General features: G+C 47.8%; 13 protein-coding genes across 13 annotated transcripts; 12 read left to right on the forward strand and 1 right to left on the reverse strand.

The window, feature by feature from the left end:
• Positions 1–120: 120 nt before the first annotated feature.
• Positions 121–2,094, forward strand: TbgDal_X640 (hypothetical protein, conserved; the record flags this gene model as incomplete). Its single annotated transcript, XM_011778947.1, has 1 exon — positions 121–2,094. The coding sequence occupies one exon, from the start codon at positions 121–123 to the stop codon at positions 2,092–2,094; it is 1,974 nt and encodes a 657-aa protein (XP_011777249.1).
• Positions 2,095–2,595: 501 nt separating this feature from the next.
• On the forward strand, positions 2,596–4,950 carry TbgDal_X650 (methyltransferase, putative; the record flags this gene model as incomplete). Its single annotated transcript, XM_011778948.1, has 1 exon — positions 2,596–4,950. The coding sequence occupies one exon, from the start codon at positions 2,596–2,598 to the stop codon at positions 4,948–4,950; it is 2,355 nt and encodes a 784-aa protein (XP_011777250.1).
• A 231-nt stretch (positions 4,951–5,181) lies between these two features.
• Positions 5,182–5,502, reverse strand: TbgDal_X660 (hypothetical protein, unlikely; the record flags this gene model as incomplete). Its single annotated transcript, XM_011778949.1, has 1 exon — positions 5,182–5,502. One exon carries the CDS (start codon positions 5,500–5,502, stop codon positions 5,182–5,184), a length of 321 nt encoding a protein of 106 aa, XP_011777251.1.
• Positions 5,503–5,563: 61 nt separating this feature from the next.
• TbgDal_X670 (hypothetical protein, conserved) lies at positions 5,564–6,226 on the forward strand (the record flags this gene model as incomplete). The annotated part of the gene is made up of 1 exon (XM_011778950.1): positions 5,564–6,226. The coding sequence occupies one exon, from the start codon at positions 5,564–5,566 to the stop codon at positions 6,224–6,226; it is 663 nt and encodes a 220-aa protein (XP_011777252.1).
• A 688-nt stretch (positions 6,227–6,914) lies between these two features.
• TbgDal_X680 (2-oxoisovalerate dehydrogenase alpha subunit,putative) lies at positions 6,915–8,165 on the forward strand (the record flags this gene model as incomplete). The annotated part of the gene is made up of 1 exon (XM_011778951.1): positions 6,915–8,165. The coding sequence occupies one exon, from the start codon at positions 6,915–6,917 to the stop codon at positions 8,163–8,165; it is 1,251 nt and encodes a 416-aa protein (XP_011777253.1).
• Positions 8,166–8,622: 457 nt separating this feature from the next.
• Positions 8,623–9,302, forward strand: TbgDal_X690 (hypothetical protein, conserved; the record flags this gene model as incomplete). Its single annotated transcript, XM_011778952.1, is given in 2 exon segments — positions 8,623–8,781; positions 8,781–9,302. Coding segments are annotated over 2 exon segments (681 nt in total).
• Positions 9,303–9,629: 327 nt separating this feature from the next.
• TbgDal_X700 (hypothetical protein, conserved) lies at positions 9,630–10,502 on the forward strand (the record flags this gene model as incomplete). The annotated part of the gene is made up of 1 exon (XM_011778953.1): positions 9,630–10,502. One exon carries the CDS (start codon positions 9,630–9,632, stop codon positions 10,500–10,502), a length of 873 nt encoding a protein of 290 aa, XP_011777255.1.
• Positions 10,503–10,942: 440 nt separating this feature from the next.
• Positions 10,943–11,947, forward strand: TbgDal_X710 (hypothetical protein, conserved; the record flags this gene model as incomplete). The annotated part of the gene is made up of 1 exon (XM_011778954.1): positions 10,943–11,947. The coding sequence occupies one exon, from the start codon at positions 10,943–10,945 to the stop codon at positions 11,945–11,947; it is 1,005 nt and encodes a 334-aa protein (XP_011777256.1).
• A 264-nt stretch (positions 11,948–12,211) lies between these two features.
• Positions 12,212–12,997, forward strand: TbgDal_X720 (hypothetical protein, conserved; the record flags this gene model as incomplete). The annotated part of the gene is made up of 1 exon (XM_011778955.1): positions 12,212–12,997. One exon carries the CDS (start codon positions 12,212–12,214, stop codon positions 12,995–12,997), a length of 786 nt encoding a protein of 261 aa, XP_011777257.1.
• A 545-nt stretch (positions 12,998–13,542) lies between these two features.
• TbgDal_X730 (hypothetical protein, conserved) lies at positions 13,543–14,523 on the forward strand (the record flags this gene model as incomplete). The annotated part of the gene is made up of 1 exon (XM_011778956.1): positions 13,543–14,523. The coding sequence occupies one exon, from the start codon at positions 13,543–13,545 to the stop codon at positions 14,521–14,523; it is 981 nt and encodes a 326-aa protein (XP_011777258.1).
• An 831-nt stretch (positions 14,524–15,354) lies between these two features.
• On the forward strand, positions 15,355–18,606 carry TbgDal_X740 (hypothetical protein, conserved; the record flags this gene model as incomplete). The annotated part of the gene is made up of 1 exon (XM_011778957.1): positions 15,355–18,606. The coding sequence occupies one exon, from the start codon at positions 15,355–15,357 to the stop codon at positions 18,604–18,606; it is 3,252 nt and encodes a 1,083-aa protein (XP_011777259.1).
• A 988-nt stretch (positions 18,607–19,594) lies between these two features.
• TbgDal_X750 (ATP synthase, putative) lies at positions 19,595–21,001 on the forward strand (the record flags this gene model as incomplete). The annotated part of the gene is made up of 1 exon (XM_011778958.1): positions 19,595–21,001. One exon carries the CDS (start codon positions 19,595–19,597, stop codon positions 20,999–21,001), a length of 1,407 nt encoding a protein of 468 aa, XP_011777260.1.
• Positions 21,002–22,667: 1,666 nt separating this feature from the next.
• On the forward strand, positions 22,668–26,768 carry TbgDal_X760 (structural maintenance of chromosome 4, putative; the record flags this gene model as incomplete). Its single annotated transcript, XM_011778959.1, has 1 exon — positions 22,668–26,768. The coding sequence occupies one exon, from the start codon at positions 22,668–22,670 to the stop codon at positions 26,766–26,768; it is 4,101 nt and encodes a 1,366-aa protein (XP_011777261.1).
• Between the last annotated feature and the right edge of the window lie 57 nt (positions 26,769–26,825).

Consider the following 26,825-nt stretch of genomic DNA (forward strand, 5'->3'; position numbering starts at 1 on the left):
TATATTTAAAAAAAAATAGCTGCACACTAGGGTAGCTGTGTGCAGTAATAGTTCCTTTAGTGGAGGATTCTACTGGCAGGTGGTGGTGCTACTGTCAGTTTGTAACGGTAAAAGACAGGAATGTCGTACAAATATAGCAGTAGAGAATATTGTTCACCCGTTTGTATGAGATGCGTGAAGTCGAATGGGGTACGAGGAAGTGTTGATACCGTGGGCGGGGATACGGGACGGTGCGAGTGTCACACTTCGATCGGGCATCGACATAAATATTCAGTGGAGCGAAAGAACAATGCGGGTAGACAAACAACCTCCATATTGTCACCTGCACCATGCAGCGCCCGCGGTACTGCAACCGATGCTCCTGCTGATCGCCAAAATGTTGACGGCCAGCGGCGTTCTTCATTTGCAAAACCCTTCCCAAATGACATAGTTTGGATCCCCACCTCTCAACTTCTTCCCCGTTTTCATGGCACTGACACCGGTGGAAGCAATGAAGAGGAGGAGTACTGCCCAGTGACGAAGTGGCCAAAACCGCAAGATATTCCGTTGCCGTCGATGATTCCCCTCCCTTCCAGTGTTCTGCGTTCCCTTCCGCCGGAAAAGTCACAACCGCCATCACAATGGTCTTCCATCCCCGTAAATGAACAAACGATTAAGAAAAAGCGGGGATGTGACGGCCAGGGGTATGAAGTCGCGGAACGGCCCGTAGCACCAAGTGTGAGAGTAGAAGGGCATGTGTGTCCATGTGAAAAGCGCATGTTACATACGTATCCGAGCAACCGCGAAACGGCAGAAACACATGAGGAGGCGGAGCAACAAAAGTGTGATGTAAAAGAATCTGAAGAAGAACCGGCCAATATCAACAACAACAACAACACTCCGGGACAATATATTAATGAGTGCTGTGACTCTGATGAAACTCAAAAGTATGACAGCGTACAGATGTGGTGCCAGTCACTTCGGCAACCGACTCGTCGGTGTGAGCAGCCACCACCGCGTTCAAGAAAATCGAGTGCTTCCCCTACAGCCGAGAGGTTTGCGGCTTGTGGCACCTCTCAGCACAGATGTACGGCAACTCATCCAGACGGTTCTTGCGAGAGGCGACGAGATTCGGAGTTGCGTGGCGGTAGTGGCGCTCGCGAGAATTCTTTACATCCTCCTCGGAAGAGCGTGGATAGCAAGGTTTCGAGGGGAACAAACAACATTCACGCAAGAAAATCTGAAACACGTAAATTGCGTGAGGCTGTGAATGTTAGAACCACGTCTTCTAATTCAGATACGGCTTCGGTGAGAAGTGAGCCGGAGGAGGTTTCCAGAGATAGGGAAGAGAGGTTTCGGGTGCACCTGACAAACATGGATGAGTTGTATCGACATCTACTGAGCAGATACGATGAGTTCCAGAAAGATCATGCGGATTTCTTGGAAAAAAATGGCAGCTCGAGACGGGTTGTGGATGAACAAACTGCACATCCACAGAAACTTTCCATAAAGAAGGACACGGTTGACTTAGTAGATGACATACCCCCATTACCTGAACGCGGGTACTCGGGTAAGTTATATCCGCTTTCTGAAGACTCTCAGAAACTTCAAGAGCAGTTGATTAGCCTGGAGACGCGGTGGAAACAAACTGGAAGACCTAAAAAAGGAGGCGCGGAGGAACGAATGTGGGGTCTGGCTGAAACTGCAGTGAATGCGGAAAGGGACCGGAAGCAAACGCGACCACTGGCACGGCGCACAAAGACTCTCTCCGCCGATCGGAAAATTTCCAGCGGTCGAACATATGTGGTGAAAAAAGCAGAAAGTAAAGAATCAAGGGGTAGAACTCAGAGTGTGAAGCGTGCTCCAACTGATTCTAAAATTGTCGGAACCACAAGGCACATGTCTCCTCGGGGTGGTGCACGGCGCCGTGACGTCTCTCCACAGTTGGTCTACAACTTCCTCGCTGCTCAGAAAGACAAAAATAGTGAGGAAAACGACGGCAACGGTGAGTGTGTAAGCGACAGTAGGGGTAGACACTTGGATTTCACTAGGGAACAAGTTCTCCACCTAGTTCGTGAACGAAAGATGTTATTTAGTCGTGAAGAGAAAAAATGATTTTTGTACCATTATTGTTATTACTGTTATTATTTTTGTTATTGTTGTTGTTGCCATTAGTAGTTATGGCCTATGCAGCACGCTTTTCGTTTTGTTTTGCTCATTGATGGAAAAGATCAAATAAAGAAATGAACACGCGGGTAAGATTAGAGCCGTACTCTCGTTTTGGGGAGGGATCAACCGTATCTGCCAGGAGAATATCACGCAGCAAGAGGTGAAGCAGTACACGGATGGTTGATGTTTTTGTGTTTTACTCTTTTGCTTTGTTTTGCTTGTTAGTGGCCTTTGCATTTTATCAAACTGGTACCCCTCTGCCTATATGCCCAAGCAACGTGCCAGTTTGCGGAGTTTTTCTCTTACCATCATCATCATCACAATTATTATCGTTGAATTGCGTTAGCTCCCTCCTCCATTTTTTTTTTTTAATACTGCTGTTGGTACGTATATCCGCTTCTCATTGTGTTATCTTCTATTCTCCCGAGTGAGGAACAGCCGCACGAAATGAAGCCATGTGTTTCCGCTGCAGCTCCTGCGGATTGGCCGGTTGCCAGCGATGAACAAAAACCATCGCGACCGGAGACAGCAATGGAGCACGACGAGGAAACGCGGGGGTGTTCGTCTTCTTCTGTGAGACTTCAGGGCTATGGGGTGAGCGGTGCGGGATCCTTAATGGACTCCATGAGGCAGCGGGAGATGAGTGGCTCGGCTTTTTTTATGTTTTCCCTAGATGGTGTAAACACCGATGACCCACTCGCAGGCAATGTGTCTCCCCTTGCGGCGTTGTGTCCTGCAGGGCAATACTCGAAAGAGTCTCAACACTGGTTTTGGAAGGTGCTGTCTAACACGTCATCATGGGGCATGACTGCTTGCGGTAGCGTGTCGTACTCATCGTGGGCCGACCCCAAATCCGTGCGATGTATTGAAGGTCAACTTCGTTTAGGGGCATTTTTAGGTATACACGCAGTTGTTGTACCCCTTCCTGATTTCGATGAGGAAGATCCCCAGTGCTCTGAGAAACTTAAAGCGGCTGCGCTTGTAATCTCCAAGCATTTGCAGCACTCACAAACAACAAACGTTTGGGTACGCTGCGACGCTTCACGCCAAGCTGATCGTGTGGCTTTTTCGCGCCTTCGTACATTTGTTCTTTGGGGTGGGGAAAATCCACCCACCGCTGAAGAAGCACCGCACCGAGTCGTTCGTCCGGCTCCTTACAGGATTGTAGCGTTTCTGAACTTTTCCGAAACGTCTGGTGCGATACCATCAGAGTGGCTTGGGGAGTCCGTTGCCGCGTTTGAACTTCCCAACGCTGAAAAGCTAAGGCGTGCGTTAAGCGCATCCGATTGCGGACGGCATATGAAACTTCCAAGTGACTTGATGCCACTGAAGGATTCTTACTGGGGCACTGCCCAACCGATGCTCGTTTCCCTAGCCACGTTCGTTGTTGAGCTGTTGCGCCGACGAGCAGCTCCAGTTTTTGCGATGGAGGAATTTGTTGATTCGTATCAATTGTTGAATACCTTGTACGAGATGCACGTAGCAGACGGGGGAAGAGATAAGTTTTTCGACTACGAAGATGTCTTGCAACTTCCACTACAGCCTCTTGGACATATGCTTGCTAGTGGGGTGTATGAAGTGTTCGAACAAGATCGCACAAAATATCAACAGTACCACACTGCCATGAGCAAATATTTTAATGAGTGGTTGAACCACAGCGAGAGCCGCAGTCACGAGAAGATGTGGTTGCAAGGACCTAATCCCCGAGACGGTTGTGGTTGCAGCGCAATGGGAAGTGTGTATGTTGTGTTGCTTGGTGCTGGTCGGGGTCCATTGATCAGCGAGTGCTTGTGCGCTGCAACAGGTGTTGGGGTTCGCGTTCATTTATTTGTCGTAGAGAAAAATCCCGAGGCATTGGAACTCGTGCGGCTGCGCGTGCGTGCTGATCCGCAGTGGCATGACTGGATGAATTACTCTGGCCACGTAGTCGAAACAATTTATGCAGATGGCCGTAGTGTGTGGTCTGGAGAGGCTCCCGGAAGTGATGATCGGTTGCCGCCATACTGGGGTCTTTGTGATCTCGTTGTGTCCGAGTTACTTGGAAGTTTCGGCGACAATGAATTGAGTCCTGAGTGCCTTGATGATTTTTACTGCAATCTGTTGAGTTACCAAGAGTCGTCTGGGATCCCGTGTAATCCCTATCTGACGTCAATTCCACAGCAGTACACGGCATGGGTTGCCCCACTGCATTCGGCGCGCATGGAGGAGTCGGTTGCAACTGCTGCTTTTGGAGGCCTCACAACTCCGCCAGCGGATTGCCACGACCGTCACGCCGCGTTGTACCACTCTATGTTTGTCAGCAACGTTTGCCGTGCGGTTGGATTGTGCCTCCCTCAACCTTGCTGGACGTTCCACCACTTCGCAACTAAAGTTCAATCGAAGGAACGAGAGGCAACACTTAACTTTACGTTGTCGGGAGATGGAAGGTTCAGTGGATTTATTTGCTACTTCTCCGCTGTGCTCTTTACTCCCGGAGACACGGGGAATGTTGAAGACAGCATCGCATTACTTTGCGCATCCGCTGGGTCGCTCTCCACCGTCCAGTACGGGCGCACTACTGGTTTATTTAGTTGGTTTCCTGCTTTTCTTCCTGTGGAGCCTCGTGATGTGGTGGAGGTGAAATGTGGAGATGAGCTGAGCATCCATCTGAAACGTTGTGTGGACGTTAAGAAAGGACGTGTATGGTACGAGTATGAAGCCTCAATTCTTGTGAAGGGACATCCAGATGGAAAATTTATGAAGCGGTTGACAAAGACGATGAATGCTGGCGGATGGGCGGGCCACATTTCTCTGCTGACGTGAGTAATGCACTCGCTATAACGTTTATTTTTGACTGTGACGCTTTTTTTTCCTTTTTGTGACAGACCAGTTGTTAATTCATTTCATCTCTCGTGCACGCTTCGTTTTGCCGCTGTCTGTGTATGGTCAGCTTTACGTGCAGTTCAATGATCCCACTGTCACCGTTTTGTCTTTTGTACGCCTCGTTCATTGTTAGAACGAAGCATATACATGTGCACACATACAAACTTTTGTTTATGGATGAAGGAGTCTTATTGGCGATGTAGTGATCGCGTGCGGAACTCTTTCTTTTTTACTTCGTATAAAATGTCGTGTTCTGTCGTCTGTACCCTTTGCTAGTTCAGCATCGGTAGAAGGTTGTAGGAGCACAAAACTGGAAAAAAAGAGCAAAAGTAAGAATACAACCAATAAGAAGAAGCTGTTGGACACTTGCACGCAACGAGACCCCACACACACAAAAAAAAAATTTCCCTTTATTACTTTGCTGTAGGGTTTACACCAAGGAAGCAGCACCGCCTGGAGGTTTGCACTATTTAGGTGTCCGCGATAAGACATTCACAGATAACATATATAAAGGGAAAGAAACGTGATTGAAGTCACTACTTAGAATATAAATATGCCCCGTTATTACACCCCACATGAGGTGCGTGCGCACTGCTTCGAGGATGATGCATACGTTTCCATCAATGGGAAAGTTCTAGATATAACTCCTCTCATACAAATGTATCAGGGCACTCGGTACGCCAGTTTGCTGCAGCCGCTTATTCTTGCGGCAGGAACCGATATGACACACCTTCTCGATAAGAAAACAATGGATTTCAAAACATGCATCGATCCAGAGACGGGATTCCGCACGTATGCGCAACCTTTCGGCCGCTTCGCCCACACCCCGACAGTTCTCCCCGACAGTAGCATTGACCTCAGTTATGAGGTGCCATGGTGGCAAGACGAGCGCTACGTTATTGGACAACTCACACGCAAGACCCGAAAAATTCGCATCGTTAATACTCTCAATGGTCACGAACACACACTCGAGGTTTGTTCGGAGGAAACGCTTCGAGAAATAGTGATGACGAGGTACTTGAGCCACAACGCCCACGCGCTAAGCTACACGTGGCGCCGGCTTGACAGTGAACCCCGAGATCTTGATATGGACAAAACGCTAGACGAGAACGGTGTGCTGGACGAGTCGGAGGAATTCGAGTCATTGGGATTAAATGCAGATTATTACATTCCCGCGCTTCATTTGTATTACGATGATGATCTCACGGAGGCGTAATTTGTCTAGAGCGTGGTGCGCCAAAACATTCAAGAAGAGAACGAAGTGTGGGAGAGGGAAGGGACAACGGCAGAGTTTGTTGGAGACGCCCTCGTGTGGACGTGAGGGAGGATAGAGGGAGTTTGGGTTTTTGTGTATGTGACCAAACTGACCGTTTTTTTTTTGTTCTTGCCGCGTTTCTTCCCCGGGGGTTTGCTCCTTCATCCGTTTGTGTCCCTCTTTTCATAACTTCGTCCATGTAAAGAACGAGTTACTGCGTGTGTTTGTTTACATATTTGCCGCACTTGTAGGCAAATCACCACTCATACGGGAGGGAGAGGGAGTAGGTCGGTGAGTGTCGCTCCCCAAAGCTATTCTTCCCTGATCCCTCCTTTATCTCACTTGTATTTCTTGTTGTTGTGTTGTTGTTTTTTTTTTGCGTTCACTTCCAGTGGCTCTCCTTAAAGATACACACACTCACGGGCTAAAAACGCTGATTCCACTTATCGTCTTTATTTACCGTTCTCTACTCGGCACTTACCATGTTCATAGCAAGATTAAACTGTGGTAGGGGCAAGTCTTTGTTTTCCGGACACACCACATCTGTCAAGTATTAATTTTGTAGCATTGATCTTATTATCGAGAGAGGCTGAAACGGGTATTTGGGTTTGATTACATTTACTAAAATCATTTGTTGCAACTGGTGGTGATGCTCCGAGTCTCGTGCCGTTTTTTTGGTGCCCTTCAGGAAATCTTTTCTCGGGGTCAAGGGGTTTGGAATTTGGATTTTGGTAACTCGCCGACGACGGAGGATCTCATCTTCAACTCGGCCCCCAAGACCTCGACACCCCCTTTTCACGTCCTCGACCTTGAAGGTAATATCGTTAACAAAATAAACGAACCAGTGGTGCCGAAGGAAACATTAGTGAAGATAATGGAAACGATGATACGGTCAAATACTATCGACAACATTCTTTTGGAGGCGCAGCGACAGGGTCGAATTTCATTTTACCTTACCGCATTGGGTGAGGAGGCCACCGTCGTTGGTACGGCTGCAGGATTAGAGATACGGGATGAGGCCTTCCTGCAGTATCGTGAGGCTGGGTTCCTCCTGTACCGTGGTTATAAAATCCCACAGTTGGTTGCGCAATGCATGGGGAATGTGGAAGACGTGCTGAAAGGGAGGCAGATGCCCATACATTATGGATCGCGGGAGTTAAATGTGCATATGGTAAGTTCGCCACTCGCAACACAGATTCCACATGCGGCAGGTGCGGGTTATGCTTTTCGGCTTGAGAATGAGGAATTGTCCGATGAAAGCAAGTCACGAGTAGCCGTAGTGATTTTCGGTGAAGGAGCAGCGAGTGAGGGAGATTTCCATGGGGGAGTTAACTTTGCCGCTGCTACGGGATCTAACACTCTCTTCGTTGTACGGAATAATGGCTATGCTATTTCGACTCCTACGCGTGTACAGTACAAAGGTGATGGAGTGCTAGCGCGTGGTATCGGCTATGGTATTCCATCTGCTCGAGTGGATGGGCAGGACGTGCTCGCAATATTGCAAGCCGTCCAGCAAGCACGACAAATCATACGTACTACCAACCAGCCTGTTCTAATCGAAGCTCTTTGCTATCGTTTACAACACCACTCCTCTTCTGATGATAGTGGTATGTACCGTTCAAGTGATGAAATTGAAAACTTCTTAGCGCTCTCCCCACTTGATCGATTTGAAAAATTCCTTGTGAAACAGGACTTATGGACAGCTGAGCATACGGGGGCGCTGGCGAAACAGGTTCGTGAGGAACTGTTGCAGGAGTTACGTCGACAAGAATTGTTACCTCATTGGCCGGCAGATGTTATGCATGATGATGTCTACAAGGTAAAGACACCAGACTTGGTTAAAGCACAAAAGGAATTGCAAGCTCACTACGAACGAAACAGGGGATTCTACGGCAAGTGACACGAAAAAGGGGGATGGTGTCGGAAGGGTAGTCTCACATTGTTGTTGACGTATGCACCACTCTGCCGTTCCTGCATCGTCGATTTTATCGTCTTGAAAGAACGTGTGTTCTCAAACTTACACCTGAAGTGTTTTTTCCATCAATTTTAGTGAACTCATCTGATCCTCCACTTCCTTTTTTTGTCAAAAAAATTTTTTTAACACTTTTGAGCGCAATACAACTAACGAGCACTCCTAGTAATGCTGTTCCTTCATAACCTCCTTTGCTTCTTTCTCTCATCGCATCTTTTGTTCGGCCCCTTGAAGTGGCAGTAGCGCCAGCGGTCATTAGGTTTCCTACGGTGTTTGTCCACAGTTCCACATATTATTAACCACAAGAGTACCAAATCACTGTTAGTAGTTAAATTTGTAGCAACGGGTGGTTGCAGCATCACTCGTTATTCTTCTCACATGCGTAATGTCGTATCGATTTAAGGGTCGCTTGAACCCTACCATATTGCGTAAACTACCCCGCAATTTGGTAGTGTTTGATGGACACTGTTTGATGTGTCAGGCACGTGTGCAATATGTACTGGAACGTAACTTCTCGTATTTTAGCCTCCTTAATCTTACCCTGACGTGGACAAGGTTAAGCTGAGGGAGAATAAAGTGCTCTTTTGTAGCTTTGACTCAATTGAATGGCGGGAGCTGCGCCGGCATTTTCCCGATGTTACAAAAGACGTAGAGGGTATTATACTATTCGAGAAGGTACCGTCACGCACTGCCGACTTCCTGAGTAGGGTACGGCGAATGAAAAAGCGATCCAAGTCCTTATCCAAGTCAAACGAAGCGCTAAGCTTTCCGGTTGCGTCGTCATCGCACTGGCGGAGCTTTACCGATGTGGAAGATGAACTTGACATACTTATTTCAACTAAGCACACTGCTGTGTGTCGTGTGGGTATGAAATTGGATAGGTGGTTGCCAAGTGTAGTTGCCCGGTGCATGTTATACGCCATGCCGCGGTGGATTGGGGACCGTTGGTATGATCGCGTGTTGAGGCGGCGGACATTATGGGGGACATCTGAAGAAGATGCAGTTCGGTACCCCGCCCGTGTGCTCGGTTTGAAGGAGCGAACATGGCGGCTGAGGGACATGTGAGGCAATTCGCATTTTGTTGCCACTACTTCGGGTTCCCCGCCATTCTACACTTTTTTTTTGTTTTGGGCGAATTAGCAAACCTTTTTTTTTTGACATTTCCCCTCATTGACGAGACCCATGTTTTCCGTGTTTGCTCGTTAGCATGTTCTTGTGCATATTTCTAATTACAGTAACCACAAATTCCCAGTTATGTGTACTTCGCATCCAACTGCCGCTGTTAGTGTTCACTACGCTACATATATATATATATATATTTCTATGAAGATTTTATTTAGTGTGACGTGTCATTCGTAGGGTCTGCTTTTTGTGCATGTTCTCATAGTTTTAATGCGTCGTTCATTAGTATTTCCTCCCTGTCATTTGCAGGAGGCCCGTTTGTTGCAGTCGCAACAACTTTTTGGTTGGTACCACCAGACACGCCACTTCACCTCTTTAGTTGACCGTTTGAGTACAGGCGTTGCGAGAAAGTTATCATCGTTAACGGAAACGCACATGATGCCGCTAAGCGAGAAACATATCACAGAGCCGCGACGCCCCTACCCAAAGCGTCCTTCAATGCAGGAGAATTTGGCCGAGCGCTTGGCTGAGCAACGGCGGTGGCGGAGCCGTGTGGTGCCGCAGCAAATTATACTCTCTAAAGACAAACTTTACATTGAGTTTGTGTGGAGTGCCGCCACCCTCAGCGCCGCTGCCGCGCGGGAGATGAGGCAGCAACAAAATAACGAGGAGAAAAGCGGGGATGGTTGCACACAAAAAAGAAAGGGAATATCCTGCGGTAGCTTTGCTAATGATGGTATCATTAAGAGTGAGAAGCTTATGTCCCACCGCACACGCTTCCTTGCGGAGTTCTTGCGCGCTTACTCCCCCAGCACCGATGTGATTGGTGCTGATGCCCTCATTTACGGTCGTCGCGGCATCACCATAACGGATGTTATTCCAGTTGGAAACTACGCTTTGCGCATCGTGTTTTCCGACGGGCATTCAGGCGGTATTTACCCCTACGAATACCTGTTTCATTTAGGTCAATGCAAATACACGAAAATGCGGGAGTATATAAGACGACTGCGAGAGAAACGCAAGTCGAGAGATCCGCCGAAGCGGGTCCCGTCAAAGTACGTTCCGCGCGGTCGGAATGCCGCAGAGGGCACACCGAAACGTGACAAAACTGATGACTGTGGCCATCGCGTTGCTGCAAAATAGTACCCAAAGTAATTTAACAGCGTAAAGAAAGCTGGTGTGTGTGTGTGGGGGGGGGGGGTATTGGCCTCCGCTATTTTTTTTTTTTGCTTACTGATTATGAACAGGTCCTTGTGTAACCGCTCGAGCTGTCAATTTGGTTATGGATATATTGGATAGGAGAGTGTGCCACTGCTTACAAGTTAGTTACTACTACCGTCACATTATTGTTTCATTTTACGTATAGTTGCTTACGTAATCTCTTTGTCCCCCTCCAGTCAATTCATTCTCCTTTCCGCACAGTTAGTGCCTCCATTTTCATTTACTTCTGTGGGTTTGTCCTTTCTTTGGGTTTGCTAACTAGTGTTTAATGTTTGTCGCCTTCCTTGCTACTTTCCTTTTATAGGCGTGGACTTAATAAGGGTGCTACGGCGCCCCTTCATATTTGCAACAGTAGAAAGGCAATGACACGCACATCACGGAGTACCCATGAGGCGGTTTGGTACTTTACGTACATTATGGTACAGCGCGGTGGTATCGTAGTTTTGACAATGGGCCTATCTCTTGTAGTTTTCTGCAGTGTGACAACTGTGCGCTCAGTGATACCAATGCTGGTGGAACCAGGGACTTTAGGCTTCATGATTTTGTACGGCCTATGCTGTATACTATCATTCGGTATTTTGTTTAATTACGTTGCTGTCGCTTGCCTCTGTGGACCAAATATAGACCCGAAGGAAACGAAAAGATTGACAGAGCAGGCCGAGGCACTGCCCCCTCAGGAAAGATGCCGACTGTTGGATGCGCCGAGGCGCTTTTGTCACATATGCGAGCGTCTAAAAGCACCGCGTGAGTACCACTGCCGGATATGTGGTCGTTGCATTGCAAGGAGGGACCACCACTGCCCATGGATAAACAATTGTGTTCAAGCGGAAAACAACCGTTACTTTTTAATGATGGTGTTGTACTTGTTGCTTTCAACAGGTTTTGTGTCATCTATGTTATGTGCAATATACACACATTCCGTGTGGCACGGCTCCACTGTAGCAGCTCGTGATGTCAAACGGTCAACATCGCATCAGTTCTGCAAAAGTGGAGTTTACTCTTCTCCGATATTGTTGCTTTTTGGCGTTTGCACCATTACGTTCTTCATACTTCTCTTCCTATTTGGAGCGGCCACACTTGCGGCGCTACGGAACGAAACAGCTGTGGAATCATTCATTGTGGCACAAAAACAAAGTGCCTTTCAAGGGAGTTTGGTTCCCTTTCGCAATCCATATGACCTTGGCCGACAACGTAACTTACTTGCATTATTCGAAACGAAGGGAGATCCATTGATTACACATTTAAGGAGAGGAGGCCGCATATCTAACATTTGGATTGGTGTGTGGCTTCTGCTTCCCACATTACGTCCCTCTGCATTTGACGGCATGCATTATGTTGTCTTTGATGACGTGGTGCATGCCGTTTAATCGCTTAGCTTGTTATATATATATATATATATATATATATATTAACCCTGCGAGAGTGTGTTGCGTGGTTATCGCAGTGCAGAGGCGGATTTTTTCAAAAAATGTCTCATTTTCGTTTGTGGCACTTCTTCCAAACCGGTGGTGAATTCCACTTATAAAAATCACAATTTTTCACCTCCCCTTTGTGTGTTATCGACCTTCTTTCTCCTTTTCTCTTTAGTGGTAAGCTGCAGACGCCACTGGCGCATTTGACGAAGCGGAAAGATGCTACCGTGGCTATTATTTATCAACGCCATAACATTTGCTGCACTTTTACTTGCAGTTGCGGTTCCTCCGCTCTACTTTCAGTTCGGAAATGCCAACGATACCCCGACGGACAGTTATCCTGCAGGTAATAGCTTTCCAGGACGTAACGCAGAGGGTGAAATCGTGTGGCAGAGACTTTATATACTGTTTGCTGTACCACTGTGCGGGTGCCTGAACGGTTTATTTTTGTACTTTACTTATTATCGTCATATGAGACATATGCAGTTCAGAGTCGAACTCTGCTGCACAGAACAGAGAAACTTGAAAACGGCACTCTTCGTTTTTCTACATAAAAAGAAAAAGCCATCCGGTATGTTTAGCGAGAGTGAAGAAGAGGGTAATTTTTCGGCGGATCTCGAAGGTAATTGGCGACTGCCGGGCGACAGTTTCATTAGAGGATCGTTCTCTTTCCAACCGAAAGAAGGCAAGGCGCCGCCTATACGTACGGAAGGACTATCACATCGTGCTTACTCCACCACGCCGTGGCTTCCGGAACTGCGAGAACTACAAGATATAATTGCAAGCGTGTTTATTCAACGCGCTGACAAATTGCGGGACGAGGTTATGGAACTCCTTCATGAGACAGTTTTGATGCATATTGAAAGAGACAAGGGATTGACTGAGAGGAGTATACAAAAGTCTATTCTTTTATTGCTGCAACAGAAGGAGGAACTGAGTGTTCCAGTTATGACGAAGTGCTTGAAACAGATAGAAATAGAAGGATTTAGTAAAGTCGTGTCATGATTGAGGGTTTTGCATCCCCCCTTTCCGTCACCGTATGTTTCGTGTACCTCAGTGTCCCACATATGATAGGAAATGTTTCCGTATTTATTCATCACAAACACTCACTTTTTTAATCCGAAGGGGCAAGTTTTCGGAGTCGGCTGCTCAAAAAGAGTAAAGCACTTGACATTCTGCGGGTCCGTTTAAGTATGTGTGAGTGAATGTGTTGAGTGTATCTTTGTTTGTTTGCATTAAAATGGAAATGACACAAAGGTGTCACCGCCGTGATCACAGAAAATGTCATTGCATCAAATGCTGCGAGTGTAACGACAGATGGTGGTAATGGGTTACCAATAGTCGTGATTGGGGAGAGGATTCGTACGGTAGCAGTTAACTATTTTTTTCTTTTTTCATCTTTCCTATGTATCTCCCCCGTTTACTTATTTATTTTTTTACCATCTCGGTGGGGGCATGATCTTCCAACGTGAAATATTCGAGAGACGCCAATAAAACGTGGTACCAATCTTTGTGTTTTTATGTGACGCATACCTCTACTGCATATATTGATGTCCGTGGCGACGCAGCCTCAATGCCTACGTGAATACGATATCCGCCGCTCATATCATCCCTGCAATTTTTTTTTCTTAATGCGCAGTGCTTATTGTAGGAAGCCCTCAAGTGGCTTTATGGCTCATTCAAATGTTGTAGTGGCTTTACTTTCGCTTGTGGCGCTGCATTTCGTGCCCTACTACATCCAGGGCACTGTTAGTGCCGACAGTGGATCTAATACCACTGTGGGATTCCGTTGTATGAGGCCTTTTGCTTCGCTCCCACGCTTTTCTTCAACTTCCATGGACGCAGCGGAAAATTGTAAGTTTAAACGATATAACGTACTCAATGCTTCCGCTGTTGTGAAATGTGAGTCCACTGGAAACGCTACGGGGAAGGCTGAACCAACTGCTGTCACTTCGACTTGCAGTGTGACGATTCATGCCGCATTCCGTACGATGGGTGGCGGTAAAGATGACAATGCAGACGCGGCGGACGTATACAGGTATTCTCTGCAGCTTCGTGCAATTAATAACAGTGTGGTGCACTACAAGGGCTTCGACCAGAATGGTTATGGCTTGTGCTGCAGTTTCATTGAAGGGGCGAAATGCACGTGGGAGGAACGGGAGACCTCTGGAGTACAGGAGGCTAAACAAGAAGTTAATGCCACGACCTCACAGGCACCCACAGTTAAGGAACCTGCGGTTGTGTCATGCCCACTTCATCATGGGGAAGAGGAGCATATCGCCTTTCGCGGTAGCACCGTCAAGCCGCTTCACCGTCTTGTAGTGGGAAATTGGGAGGCACGGCTGGAGTTTTGGCGGGGTGGGCCCTCCAACCGCGAGGTACTCGGCCGTTTGTTAGTGCCATTTCGGCTGACGGATGAGAATATTGCGCAGGGAAACAATAACACGATTACGGAGCGGTCCGGCCATACAACTGCTGTTGTTGTTGTTGCTGAGCAGGACCAACTGACGGGAAGCCGTGGGGACCTTTGATGTGGTTTCGCACGATTCCGTGATTGCTGTGAAGATCGAAAATGGCACTGTGTATACTTGACGAAGCATGAGAGCACCACTAGAAGATGTTGGCAGATAACATTGACTGCCGTCATCTCTGGTGAAGAGGGGCTTAATGGGAATGATGGATGTTGCTGTGTGTAACATATGCACAGCGCGCGTGTGACTTCTGGTTTTTTTTCGGTGTTACTTATCTTTGATTGCGGCTTTTCCTTTTTAAAAAAGAATACTTTCGATACGCTGTTCGTGTGTTGGTTGCGAACCACAGACTTTCTTGTTCTCTTTTTTCTTTACTAAACTCCAATAGCTATTCTTTCATTCCGTAAGAGACCTCAGCTGCAATTCACACACTGGGGGAAAAGGGGACCTTTGAGGTGGGAGATTGTGCGACTTCCACGTTACCCTTTCGTAAGAAATTGATAGATCCCTCCAGACGCGCCCCTTACCTGTAGAAATCATACACAAACCATATACGCACGCTCCGCCATTGTCTTCTAAAGAGGAGGAGAATAAACAGTTTTGACAGTTTTTCTTTCACAAGTGCTCAGTGAGGTGTTTAAGAGCTGTCATTTCTGATACTAAGTAACAGTACTGTGCTGAAGGGAAAGAATACTTGGTTGCTGCAACTAAGAAGGGTGGTTGTTACCATTGACGTACACGGGAGAAGAGAGACTGTGACGTGGAACGGTACCTGAATTTCCCGGTTTGGCGACTCGTGGAGTTTCTCTGTAAGCTATTGTCGCGATACTATACCTCGTTTTTTTCTTAGGTCCAGCAGGTGCTTCAGCAGTTCGACTATCCAGCTGAGCAATGCCAAAGAAGAGTGAACCGGTCGCACCCGTCACCTCTGCGCGTTCCAGCTCACCCACTTGCAGGCCCCCTGTTCATCCAAGTTCTTTGGGGGAATGGGTAAATGATTCCGTTAATCAGGAGAATGTAAAGGGTGAGGCTGCCAACAGGTTTCATCCAGAGAGCATGCGGGGCGTAGACTCGCTTTTCTACCGACCACCTGTTCAACAGATGAAGACCCCGCCACGTGGAGGTCCTCTTGGGGAGGTAAATGCGGACCCACTCGGTGAACTTGAGGCAATACTCACGTATGTGGAGCACGTTACCGTTTCTCTCACACGGCGCGAGCGCGTCTCTCCACCACCGGAATCCTTGCGCACGCTGCATGGCTCACTTGTCACGTTCCGTCGCGCGGTAAACACGTCGGACCGTGAGAGCACAACAAGGCGGGCACTCGCTGCGGAGCTTCACGACCAAGCGGCCACTTTACTTGCGTGGATTGCAAGACTGGAGTACGTATCGATTTCACAAAGCATTTCCTTAAGGGAGCTGGAGAAGGAGGTTGGTGCATCGGCAGCAAACATCGATGCTGTACTCGATGCCATAGAGGTGCGTTACCGCAATCACGACGTGGCGGATGTACAAGAGTTCTTCATGGGGAGCAGGGAGACTTTGAAAAGCTGCCGCAGCGCCGTCAGTGATCTAGTAGGAGGCGCACGTAAGGTGCTCGTGCTGCGTCGTGCTGTGGCCTCACGAGAAGCAGTGCGTGTTAAGGAGCTGTTTGGTGAGTATTGGGGAAACAAGGGCGGGGGAGGGACAGTGCGGATTGTATGCCCGTTTGTTGATTGGGTGGAGAAGAGTTGGTTTCCTGCGATGGAAAAGTGGGAGGCGATCGTTTCGGGGGCAAAAAAGGAGGCGGAGTTGGGTGACGTTAAGGGCGCGTTCGCTCGCGCGCAGCGGCTGGCGTTGACGGAAAGCAGTATGATAGGTAAGATCATTCAACCCGGTGAGACGTTATCTGAACTCCTGCACCAGTACCTGGAGGAGCCCCTTGCAGCGGTGGAGCAATCCCTAAAACGGAGGAAGAGCCGTATGGAGGCGTTGCGGGTGGCCATGACAACCAAGGATGGGAAGAGGTTGGCGGAATGTCTCTGTGCTGTCGAGGAGTTGCGCGCTGGAAAAGAACTGTCAGCCGAAGACACTGAACTAGCGGAGAAGGCAAGGAAGCAGATTGTACATCTACAGCAGGTAGGGAATATAACGATGGCTTTGCGCTTGGCTGTTCAGGCGGGCGAAACGGTAACTCTCTTTCGTACAATTCATCAGGCGAATGAGCTTTTGTTGCAACTTGGCATTGTGGGTAACCCCGAGGCCGGTGAAGAGACGGTTCAGCGCTGTAATACCTTGCTTAGGGAAATGCAGAATCTTCCCTCTGGAGTGTCACTCACAGACTTCGTTGTGAAGCGTGTGAACCCTATGAAAATGAACCTTGCGCACGTGCCCTCGCACGTTTGGACGTCGGAAACAACGGCAGCGTACCAAGCGGCCTGGCAGCGGCTTGCTACCCGGGCGATGCAAGGTCTTTGTCGCTTCCAACACGAAAGTGATCCTGAATCTGATAGCGGTACTGCCCATGGTCTACACACAAGGAGCAATAGTGGGTTGAGTTGCGGGTCGCACAGCGTCAGGGGAGGCGGAAATGCGATCGCGGCGTTCACACGTACGCGGACTCAACAAACTGAGGTGGGAAATCCACAAAATGAATGGTCACATGTACAATTTGGTTCATGGGTCGAACCCGCAGCAAGCGAACGAGCACTAGCAGGAAGGGCGCGTTCCTCTGATGTGGATGGATTTAAGCTCAAGATCCACTTCGAGGCGCAGTTGCGCGTGCTGCGAATCCAAGGAACTGAAACGTGCACCTTTGATGAAGTGTATAAGAGGGTGCACGACTTGTGCACACAGCAGACGGCGCTGCATCATCGACCAGCGGGGCAGAAACTCCGGTTACGATATGAAGATGCTGAAGGAGACTGTATATCCCTGCTTACGCAGGAAGACTGGAACGTATTTATTAGTGAACAAGCACCTAGCGGACTGCGTGGTGCAAAACTAGAGATCTACTGTGACTTCCCGCCGGTACCCTCCCAAAGTACACTCGATCGTACGCCGCTTTCAACTACTTCAAAGGACGGAGGAAGCAGCCCAACCGTTAAGAATACCCCTCAGACCACCACATCTGCGCGGTTAGCGACGGGCGGTACACAGATGAAACCGCTATTAGAGTCGGACCAAGCTAAGGGTGCCAAACCATCACGGTGTCAGAGTGCCGGCATTGCTCACCGTAGGGGAAATGGTGTTTCTAGATTAGTATCGAACAGACGAGTTTCCCATGACGATTTCCATGTTCCGAAGCAGACTCAAAAAACGCCTGCAGGCATGGGAACTTCTGCAGATGGTGGAAAGGATGCGCTTGAGATTGGGGTCCCAAGAGACTTCGACCCAGCAGTCCACGAGAGGGAAGTGCCAAAAAGGATTGGCGCGGCACCTTCAGTGTCGTATACGCAACCTCGCGCGTTTCCTGTGAAGCAAACAACCTCCTCTGGTAACGCTATGCGTGTCTCACCTAAGGTTGGGAGGCCGTTGGGAACTGCAGCTGAAGCGAAGAAGTTACGAACTCCACCAAAGTTAGTTGGAGGTGACGTGAAAAATGCAGTGCGTGGAGCTGGACTTGCGGGGAACCTGGCGGTAGAGGAACCGGTTGAGGCCATTGAAGCTAAGAAGTGGAAGGATGATGAGACGGGGATGGAGTCGGATGTTGTTACCTCAACTATAAGCCAAGCACGAACCCCCATTTCGCAAAGGAAAGCTCCTTCCAGGGCGGTGTCTGCCATGAAGCAAACTGTCCCTAGAAGCGCAGTAACTGGGCACCATGTCAATTCCCGCGTCAGAAACGCACCCGTGGGTGGCATACCGTGCGATGCAGCAGTGGTGGAAGAGAAGCGTGAGTGGAGTGTATACCATTTTAGACCTAGTGAAATTCACCCCGTGGCGAACGATCGGGAGGAAACACCGCCGTCAGTGGGAAGTCGTGTAAAAGGTGCTCTCGTTACAGAGCGTTTAAGCGGTTCTAGTTCCACCTCCATCCCGAATTCGACAACAACCTTTAATGGTGGTGCCAAGAAGGCGGAAGCTCTGATTAGGTATAGACAACTACGCGAAGAAAAGCAAAGAGCTCTTAAGGCTGCTGTTCAGAAACGAATTAGTAAGTAGAGTACTTGAATGCCTTATATCGTGCTTGTACTATTTCTGATCCCCTCTGTAGCATTCACTATCATCACGTTGCAAGGTACATGTTACCCGTATGTTTGTACGAGTAATATATGTGCATTCAGATACAACCGTTGCGGATGTACCAATTGTCGACGAAAGATTTCGTTAGTAATTCTATACCATTTTTTTCCTTTTTTTTTTCGGAGTGGTGTTGGTCATGCTGTCTCTTTTTCCGTTTGTGTGTGTTGTGTATGCCTTAAAACAAGGTGTGGTGGTTTTTGTGTAAGCAGAGTGCTTTAACGCTCTCGCGTTTTCTTGTACGCGCCACTTCGGTATTTTCGTTTTGTTTGCCTTTGTTTGTTTTCCCTCTTCTCTTTTTCACTTTTTTTGTTTCAGCTATAAAAATAATTTTTTTTTTTCAATATTCCCTCACCGTTTATTGATATATGGTAGCTTCTACAATGCTTTGAAGGTTGTGAAGGGGGTTAACTAGGGGCTGCTTAAGGTTGTACGCGGAGTGATTTAAAAAAGATAATAAATTGTGAAAAGGGGGACGCGGTTGTGCGTGTCACCCCGATTTAAAGATTTCACATACATACCACCACTTAAGGAGTGAGTACATCAGGGAAAAGGGACTCAAGCGAATTGCGGGTAAGGTGCCTCTCACGTGACGTTGTTAGATGCTGCTGGTGTCGCTACTGTTAGGATATCTACACGACCTCTCGCTATTGTTCAATTTGGTTATTTTACTTCGTTTTCTTTTGTCCGAGTTGTTGGGATTCGTTGCATTCTTCTTAACAGTGGATATTCTGTTGTATTTTTTAACTTTCCTGACGTTTTCATTAGTTTCGCTGCTTTCCTTTAAAATTTTTTTGTGCACCTGGAACGGCTAGTTTGCTCATATACATTTTTGTGACTGTAGCTGTGTTTGTCTGAAGTTCTAGCTGACACTCAACGGGGATTTTTATTGATATTGTAGAGAGAATTCATGTCGTCCACGCCCGAGGTTGCGGATGCGCTCTTCCACGTGCGAAAAACGGGATTCGTAGATGAAACCATGACGCAGGTGCTTGAGCAGCTTTTTGACTGCCCGCAGCATGGAAGGGTGTTGGAGACCTATATGAGGGGAAGGCACGAGGACATCTGCATGGTGCTGATCAAAACGCTTGCAACTACGCATAATAAAAGCACTCTTGGTGTTCTGTTGCGGTTGTTTGCGGATCTCGCTCGATCGTCAACCGTAATGGGAAAGACGCTGGGACTGTGTTCATCAGTGCTGGTAGACCAGGAAGACCCCGTTCAGATGTTCCTTTACCTCGCCACCACACACAGTCGCGACCGAATGATTTCAGACCCCACCTTGTATTTAGCTGCGACGACGTTGCGGTATGCCGATCCGAAGCTTAATGAGGAGTCGTTGGAGCGTTTCTTTGCTATTGTGAACGAGTCCCTTTCGGTTAACCCGTTACAGGTTGAAGCGGTTAGCTTTGCAGTTCATAACTGCGCGATTATGGCCCACGCGAAAGCTCTACGCCACTACTTCTTTGACAACAAACTGGTGCAGTACTTTCCGCGGCTTCTTACTGACACCATAGGCGATGATGCAGCGAGTCTTGTTCAGTTGACATACGAGGTGCTGGTTGTGACGTGGTTACTCTCCTATGAGGTTGACGGGGTCGTCTCCCTGCAGGAACACAAGATGTTGCCACATATTCACCGTGTTATACAACGTATGCAAAAAGAGAAATGTGTCCGCGTCGCGTTGATGGTCCTTTGGAATTTCGTGCAGGCGGAGCGCCAGTACATGGACGCAGTGACCAATCCTTCCGACGCCACATGGGTTTCGGACGAAATATTTAAACTTGCGCGAGTGAATGGAGGAAAGGGTCCCTCCTTTATTGCTGAGATGGTGGGTGTTGGCATGTTGAAGACGCTAACTCAGCTTGCTCGCCGTAAGTTTGGTGACGAGGATATAAGTGAACTCATACAAGACTTGCTGAATGTGCTTGAAAACAGCATGGAAACCTTAACTAGCTTCTCGGAATACCGTGGTGAAGTACTTAGCGGGTCTCTTGAGTGGACTCCAGTGCACACCTGTGCGAAATTTTGGCAGAGCAATATTATGCAGTTTGAGAAAAACGGCTATGAGGTGCTGGAGGCATTGGGTAATATAATTATGAATTCCACCAACAGCCTTACTCTCGCTGTTGCATGCCATGACATTGGTGAGATTGTCCGGCATCACCCAACAGGCCGTGCGCTGCTGCAGTTACCGCAGTTGGAAGGTGTCATGGCTCGTGTTATGGAGCTGATGTCACACGAGACTCCTGAGGTAGCCAAAAATGCCCTTCTCTCAGTACAGAAGATTATGGTTCAACGGTGGGAGTGCATTTAAATTCGGTTCCACGGGGGTTTGGAGGTGGGCAAGGAAAGTTCACGTAAGGGATGAAAATAAGACCCACCGGGGATTGAAGGTATATGGCTTCGTTTGGTGGTGCAGCGATATTTATGAAGTTGTGATGTGGAAGGGGAGCGCCGGTATACATATATGATATGTATACAAAAGCGTATATATATGTGTGTGTCCCTTCTATTTTCTTTCACAACTGAAGACTCTCTTAACGCTCTTTTTTTGGTGTGATTCGTCCTCCTCCTTCACTCAGTGGTGTGCTAATGAGGGATGGAGGCGGTCCTACGTGTGTATTCTTTGCTATTGTTTCATGCTTAACGAAATTTTCATTGGAGGCGCCATAGTTGTTTCCGCCATTGCCCATTTTAGGTACTTTTGGTGCATGTCTTTGCTGAATTTAGGAGTAAGTTACAGAACACCCCAACAAAAAGAGGGGTAAAACATTGGGTAGTATTTTTAAAAAGCAGTCGGCGGTTGTGTTTTGTTTTGTTTTCGGTCCCGTCCCATCACTCCAGAAACATCGATTTGCCGCGAAGTGGGAGAGGGGGAAAGTATATGCATCCATTTTTTTTTTTTTTTGAGCTTCTCCCTCGACCTTCGCCTGATGTCGTTTTGGTTTGCTCATGTGGTGTAAGATAACATTTGTTCCAACGAATTGCCCCCTTGTTCATGCGCGCACACTCCCATATTATAATTTGCTTTTGTGGCAAGTTGATTCACCGATGTAGTGCTGAGTGCTGACCCTGAAACGCAGTTCCTGAAGCATACCTTACAGCCTTTCTTTCCCCTTTTTGTTAGTATTTTCTGGTATCCACTGGAAGAAAAGGGAAGATTTAGCTGAAATATTAGGTTTTAATACTAGAGCCGATGTGGGCATGCATTTGAGCATTGTGTAGTTTCCAAGCTTGGAGGGCGGCCTTTATGAGTGTTCTGTTGTATAACAGCTATGTTTTCCCTCTTCCGTCGGTTATGCCTCTTATGTTGGGCTTCCCCTCTTGCTCTCTCTCTCTCTATCTCTCTCTCATCGGATATTGCGCCCATATTTCTAATGTGATCAGGGTAGCAGTGAGGAGTTGTAAAACAACGGTTGCACGTTTCCTTGAACATCTGCGTACCAACGTTAGCCAACTTATCATGTTAAAACTCCTTGCGGTAACCGATATTCCTTGACACGTTTTTTTTTTCAGAAATTCCCTCTCTTTTCCAGCAAGTGTGCGGTTTGTTGGTTTCGTATATGTTGTTATAATGGCGCTTAGTTTCTTCCACGTCATGTGCCCTTGACTCCGGGAGCGAATAGGGCGCCAAAGATTTGATGCGGGTACATTTTAAGTAAACATATCACTAATGCTACGGAGAAAAAGCCGAGGGCCATTTATAGGGAGTATTCGTGTCTTCATGCAAAACAGGTATCAGCTGTGGTCGATTTAATCACCATGTTTACTGAACTTGGCATATTGTTACATGTTTTTTTTTTTTTTGCGAACAGCACGCTCATGTCACTATTTACGGCCCCAGGTAGCGGTGCGCCCTTGACATTAGTTTCTGAAGCACCAGTCTTCTTACTATCTTACTCCTCTTCCTTTTGCTTCCTTTTTCCTTTTTATAACAATCAAAATATAGGAAAAGTCGAACCTGAGGACACGAACGTGGGATGAGCTGTGAAAGCAACGGAGATATTGCTCAACCAGTGGTAGAAAAGGTTTCGAGACTGATAATACGTGACATTGACGTAGAGAATTTCAAATCGTACGCGGGAAAGCACCGCATCGGACCGTTTCATAAGACATTTGCGACGGTTGTTGGACCTAATGGCTCCGGAAAGTCTAACGTTATTGATGCAATGCTCTTCGTGTTTGGAAAGAATGCGAGGAAGATCCGTTTGGAGAAACTCTCTGAACTTATTCATACCTCTGCGGCGCATCCAAATTTCACATATGCCTCAGTAACAGTGCATTTTGTACGCTTACGCGAGAGTGCAGAACAGCAACGGGACCCGAACCAACGTGAGGAAATCCCAAACAGTGTACTTTCCATTAAGAGGGAGGTGTATAAAACCGGTGCCTCTCAATATTTCATTCAAGGCACCAGAACAACGCAACGGGAGGTCGTGGAGACGCTCATCAAAGAGGGTGTAGACCTGGAACACAACCGGTTTCTTATTCTTCAAGGTGAAGTGGAGCAAATTGCACTCATGAAACCTAAAGCAGAGCGTGAGGGTGAGGAGGGTTTACTTGAGTACCTTGATGACCTTATAGGAACTAACGACTTTGCACAGTGCATATCAGAGGCGACACGGGAAGCGGAAGCGGCGCAACAACAGCGTTTAGACGCCTTGGATCGCGAGCGTAAGCTACGCGCTGAACGGGAGGCGCTAGACTCCGCCAAGAATAGTGCGATAGAATTCGTCAAGAAAGACAATTTACAACAAAAGACGTTGATTGTACTCTGCCAGCTGAGGATGCAAATTGTCGAAGAGAAGCTCGCTGAACCCCGTCGTCTTCTGAAAGAAATAGACAACCGTGTCGAAAAATTGAAGGTGACTGTGGATGAAAAAATGGCGGAGAAGTCAGCTGCTGAGGATGAGCTTCACAAACGGAAGAAAGAACTCGCTGAAGCAACGAAGGAGCGTGACGCAGCCCGTACAAAAAGAGACGTTGCTCAGAAGGAGGTGGATCGTTTGAAATCCGGGGCCGATGAGCAGTCGAAGTCAAGGAAAGAAAAGGAAAAACAAATAAAAGATGCTGCAAGCGACATACAAAAGGCTCAACTACAACAACAGGACGCGGATCGAGAGGCTGCCATCCATCAGCAGAATCTCAATGAAGCGCGAGAACAAGTAGAAAAACTTCAGAAAGAGTATGACGTCGCAACAGAGAGGTTTGTTAGCATCTTCACACCACTTCGCCAGGAGCTAGATAAGAAGAAGGCTGATTTTGCCCCATATGAAAAAGCTCTGGTGGAAGCAAAGGAGCAACTTGATACGGCCCAAAACCGCTTACAATTACTTGATGTTTCGGGGACGAAGCGGCAGGAACAGTTACATAACATTGCCTCTGCGTTACAATGTAACATGCGGCGTATTGAAGAAGTGGAGAGGCTCTTGAAAGGAGCAGATCCCAATAAATACAACGCGGAGCTAAAGGGTCTTCAAGAAACCCTTGCAAAAGCAGCAGAAAAGAAACACAGCATAAATGCTTCTATACAGGATATCAAGAATTCCTTTAGCGAAGGTGAAAGCGATGATCGGGCCGTTAGATTTCTTCTTCTGCAGCGCTCACTCAAGGGCTACTATGGCACACTAAGACAACTTGGTCGCATTGATGACGCATACGATGTTGCAGCTGGTGTGGCAAGCAACGCGTGGTCTTATCACGTGGTGGAAGATCGGGAGACGGCAGCCAAAGCCCTCGAGTTGCTGCGCACGCATGACATTGGACGTGCCACAATGATTGTACTGAAGGAAATCGAACGGCAAATTGGAAACCGAATGGAAACACCCTTCACTTCACCAACCCCAAAGGCAAAGCGCTTGTTTGATCTTATTACCCCTGTCAATGACCGGTTCCGTATTGCCTTCTATCAGGCTTTGGGGAATACACTTGTGGTATCTGGTCTTACTGAGGCGCGTGAGGTGGCCTTTGGTGGTCCTCAACGTTATCGTGTCGTAACGCTTCGTGGAGAGTTGGCAGAGCCCGGTGGGTCCTTAACGGGAGGCGGTAACACGCCACGTGGGGCGGGGCTGAAGGCGGCTCGACTTCCGGTAGACAAGGAGGCGGTGCGCGCAACTCTTCAAAACTTGCAAGCAGAGCTGGTGGAAGCGGCTCAAGCCGAGTGCGACGCCCAGAGTAGAATACATGAACTACGCGAAAAGCAGCGGCACCTCAATCCTGCTCAGATATCGCAACTTCATGTGGAATTAAACACGCTTCGTGTCACCGTGGAAGCGGATTCGCAGCGCCAGGCTCGGATAGAGCGGGAAATTAGGGAGGCTTCGCAAGAGAACGAGAGGAAACGGAGGGCGCTGGAGTGTGCTGTCGAGGAAGCAGAAAGACAGCTTGGTGCCGCAGAGAAGTCTCATATCAAGCACCGTAGTGCACTGGAAGAACTCGAAAACAAAATTGACAACGTTGGTGGACTTGAATACAAGGCGCTATGCCAGAACCTGAAGACCCAACAGGAACGGGTGGAGGCAGAAGACAAAGCCTTGCGGGAATGTCGGCGATTATCACAGCGTCTCCGTGCGACGCAAGAACGCAAAGAGCGAGATATTGCGCAATACAACGAAGATCTTAATCGCATTCTTGCTGAGTCTTCTGGTGAGTTGGAGGCGGCGCTTGTGACGGCGAAGGAAATAGCGGAGGAGGTTACGCGGGCATTCAAAGGTGCGGAGATGAGGTTTAACGACGCCCAGTTGGCTCTGGAAGGTGCAAAGGCAGCTGTACCAGTGGCACATAAGGCTTTGGTTGAGGCTCAGAGACGGTTAGACGATGAGGACCGGTTTCGACAGATAGAAGTGGCTAAAATGGCTGATGCTTTGCAAGAGTTGGCGAAGTTTGAGCAGAAGATTGATGGTTGTGAGGAAAAAATTAGGGAAAACGTAGATTTTTATGGCATAGAAACTCTAGACCTCAAAGATAACGACGAAGAAAGAAGAGATGAGGACGAAGAGAATGACGCAGTAAATGCAAACGATGAGTCTGCTTCTCAGGACGCGGAGAGGGATGGTCGTAGTGATAACGGTGCAGACGAAGTTCTCTCTCAGGACCGCGAAGAGGAGAAGGTGGATGTGAGGAACATGACTTTTCGACTTTCGGCAGAGCAACTGTTGAACTACAATTACGACGAATGTGTGCATAAAGCAAAACTACTGAGTGAAGAAGCCAAGAGGTTGAATAATATGATCGACTTCCGTGCGGTTCGGCTGTGGCGTGAGCGCGATGCTGAGCACCGCAAGGGGAAGGCTGAATATCTTCGAATAAGGGAAATATCAGATGCGGCCGACCAACGGTTGCAAAAGTTGAAGGATGAACGCAGGGACTGTTTCATGGCGTGTTTTGTTCGTGTTCAAAACCGTTTGCGTGAAGTTTACCAACTGCTTACACACGGTGGTGACGCGGACTTGGAACTTGTTGATGCAAATGATCCCTTTGAAGGAATTCAGTTTGTTGTTCGACCCCCGAAAAAGTCATGGAAGCAGATTTCCAACCTCTCTGGTGGTGAAAAGACTCTGTCGAGCTTAGCACTTATTTTCGCGCTGCACGACATTAAACCGACACCGATTTATGTCATGGATGAAATAGACGCCGCACTGGACTTCCGCAACGTTTCCATTGTTGCAAACTACATCCTTCGTCAAGCCAGTGGTGCGCAGTTTATCATCATTTCTCTCCGAAACAACATGTTTGAAATGGCTCATCAGCTTGTTGGTGTTTTCAAACGGTCAGATGTGGCTCGTACGGTGGGTATAAATCCAGTCGTTTTTCAGCAAAAGGTGTTGAGTGTTCTTCAGGAACGCAAACGCAAAAGGACGGGTTCAACAGGAGATGTGCAAATTAAAGTAGAAGATGAAGTTGCATGTAACAACGAAGCCGCTGACATCCTCGTAAGCAGCAGAAGTGCCAGCAGGTGCAGGTCTTCAGTGCCGAGAGCCAAAACAACACCAAAGTCTTCTCAAAAGGGTAGTGGAAAAACTCCGAGGAATTGTGGGGTTGCCGCAAATGGAGTTCGTTTGAAGGTAGAGGAAGATGCCTAATACCCACTTCTACAGTTTCCTTTCCTTTTTTTTTTCGTTGTGTCACACGTTAACAAA

This window comes from Trypanosoma brucei, chromosome 10 (genome assembly GCF_000210295.1).
Source record: "Trypanosoma brucei gambiense DAL972 chromosome 10, complete sequence".
Lineage (NCBI taxonomy): Eukaryota > Euglenozoa > Kinetoplastea > Trypanosomatida > Trypanosomatidae > Trypanosoma > Trypanosoma brucei.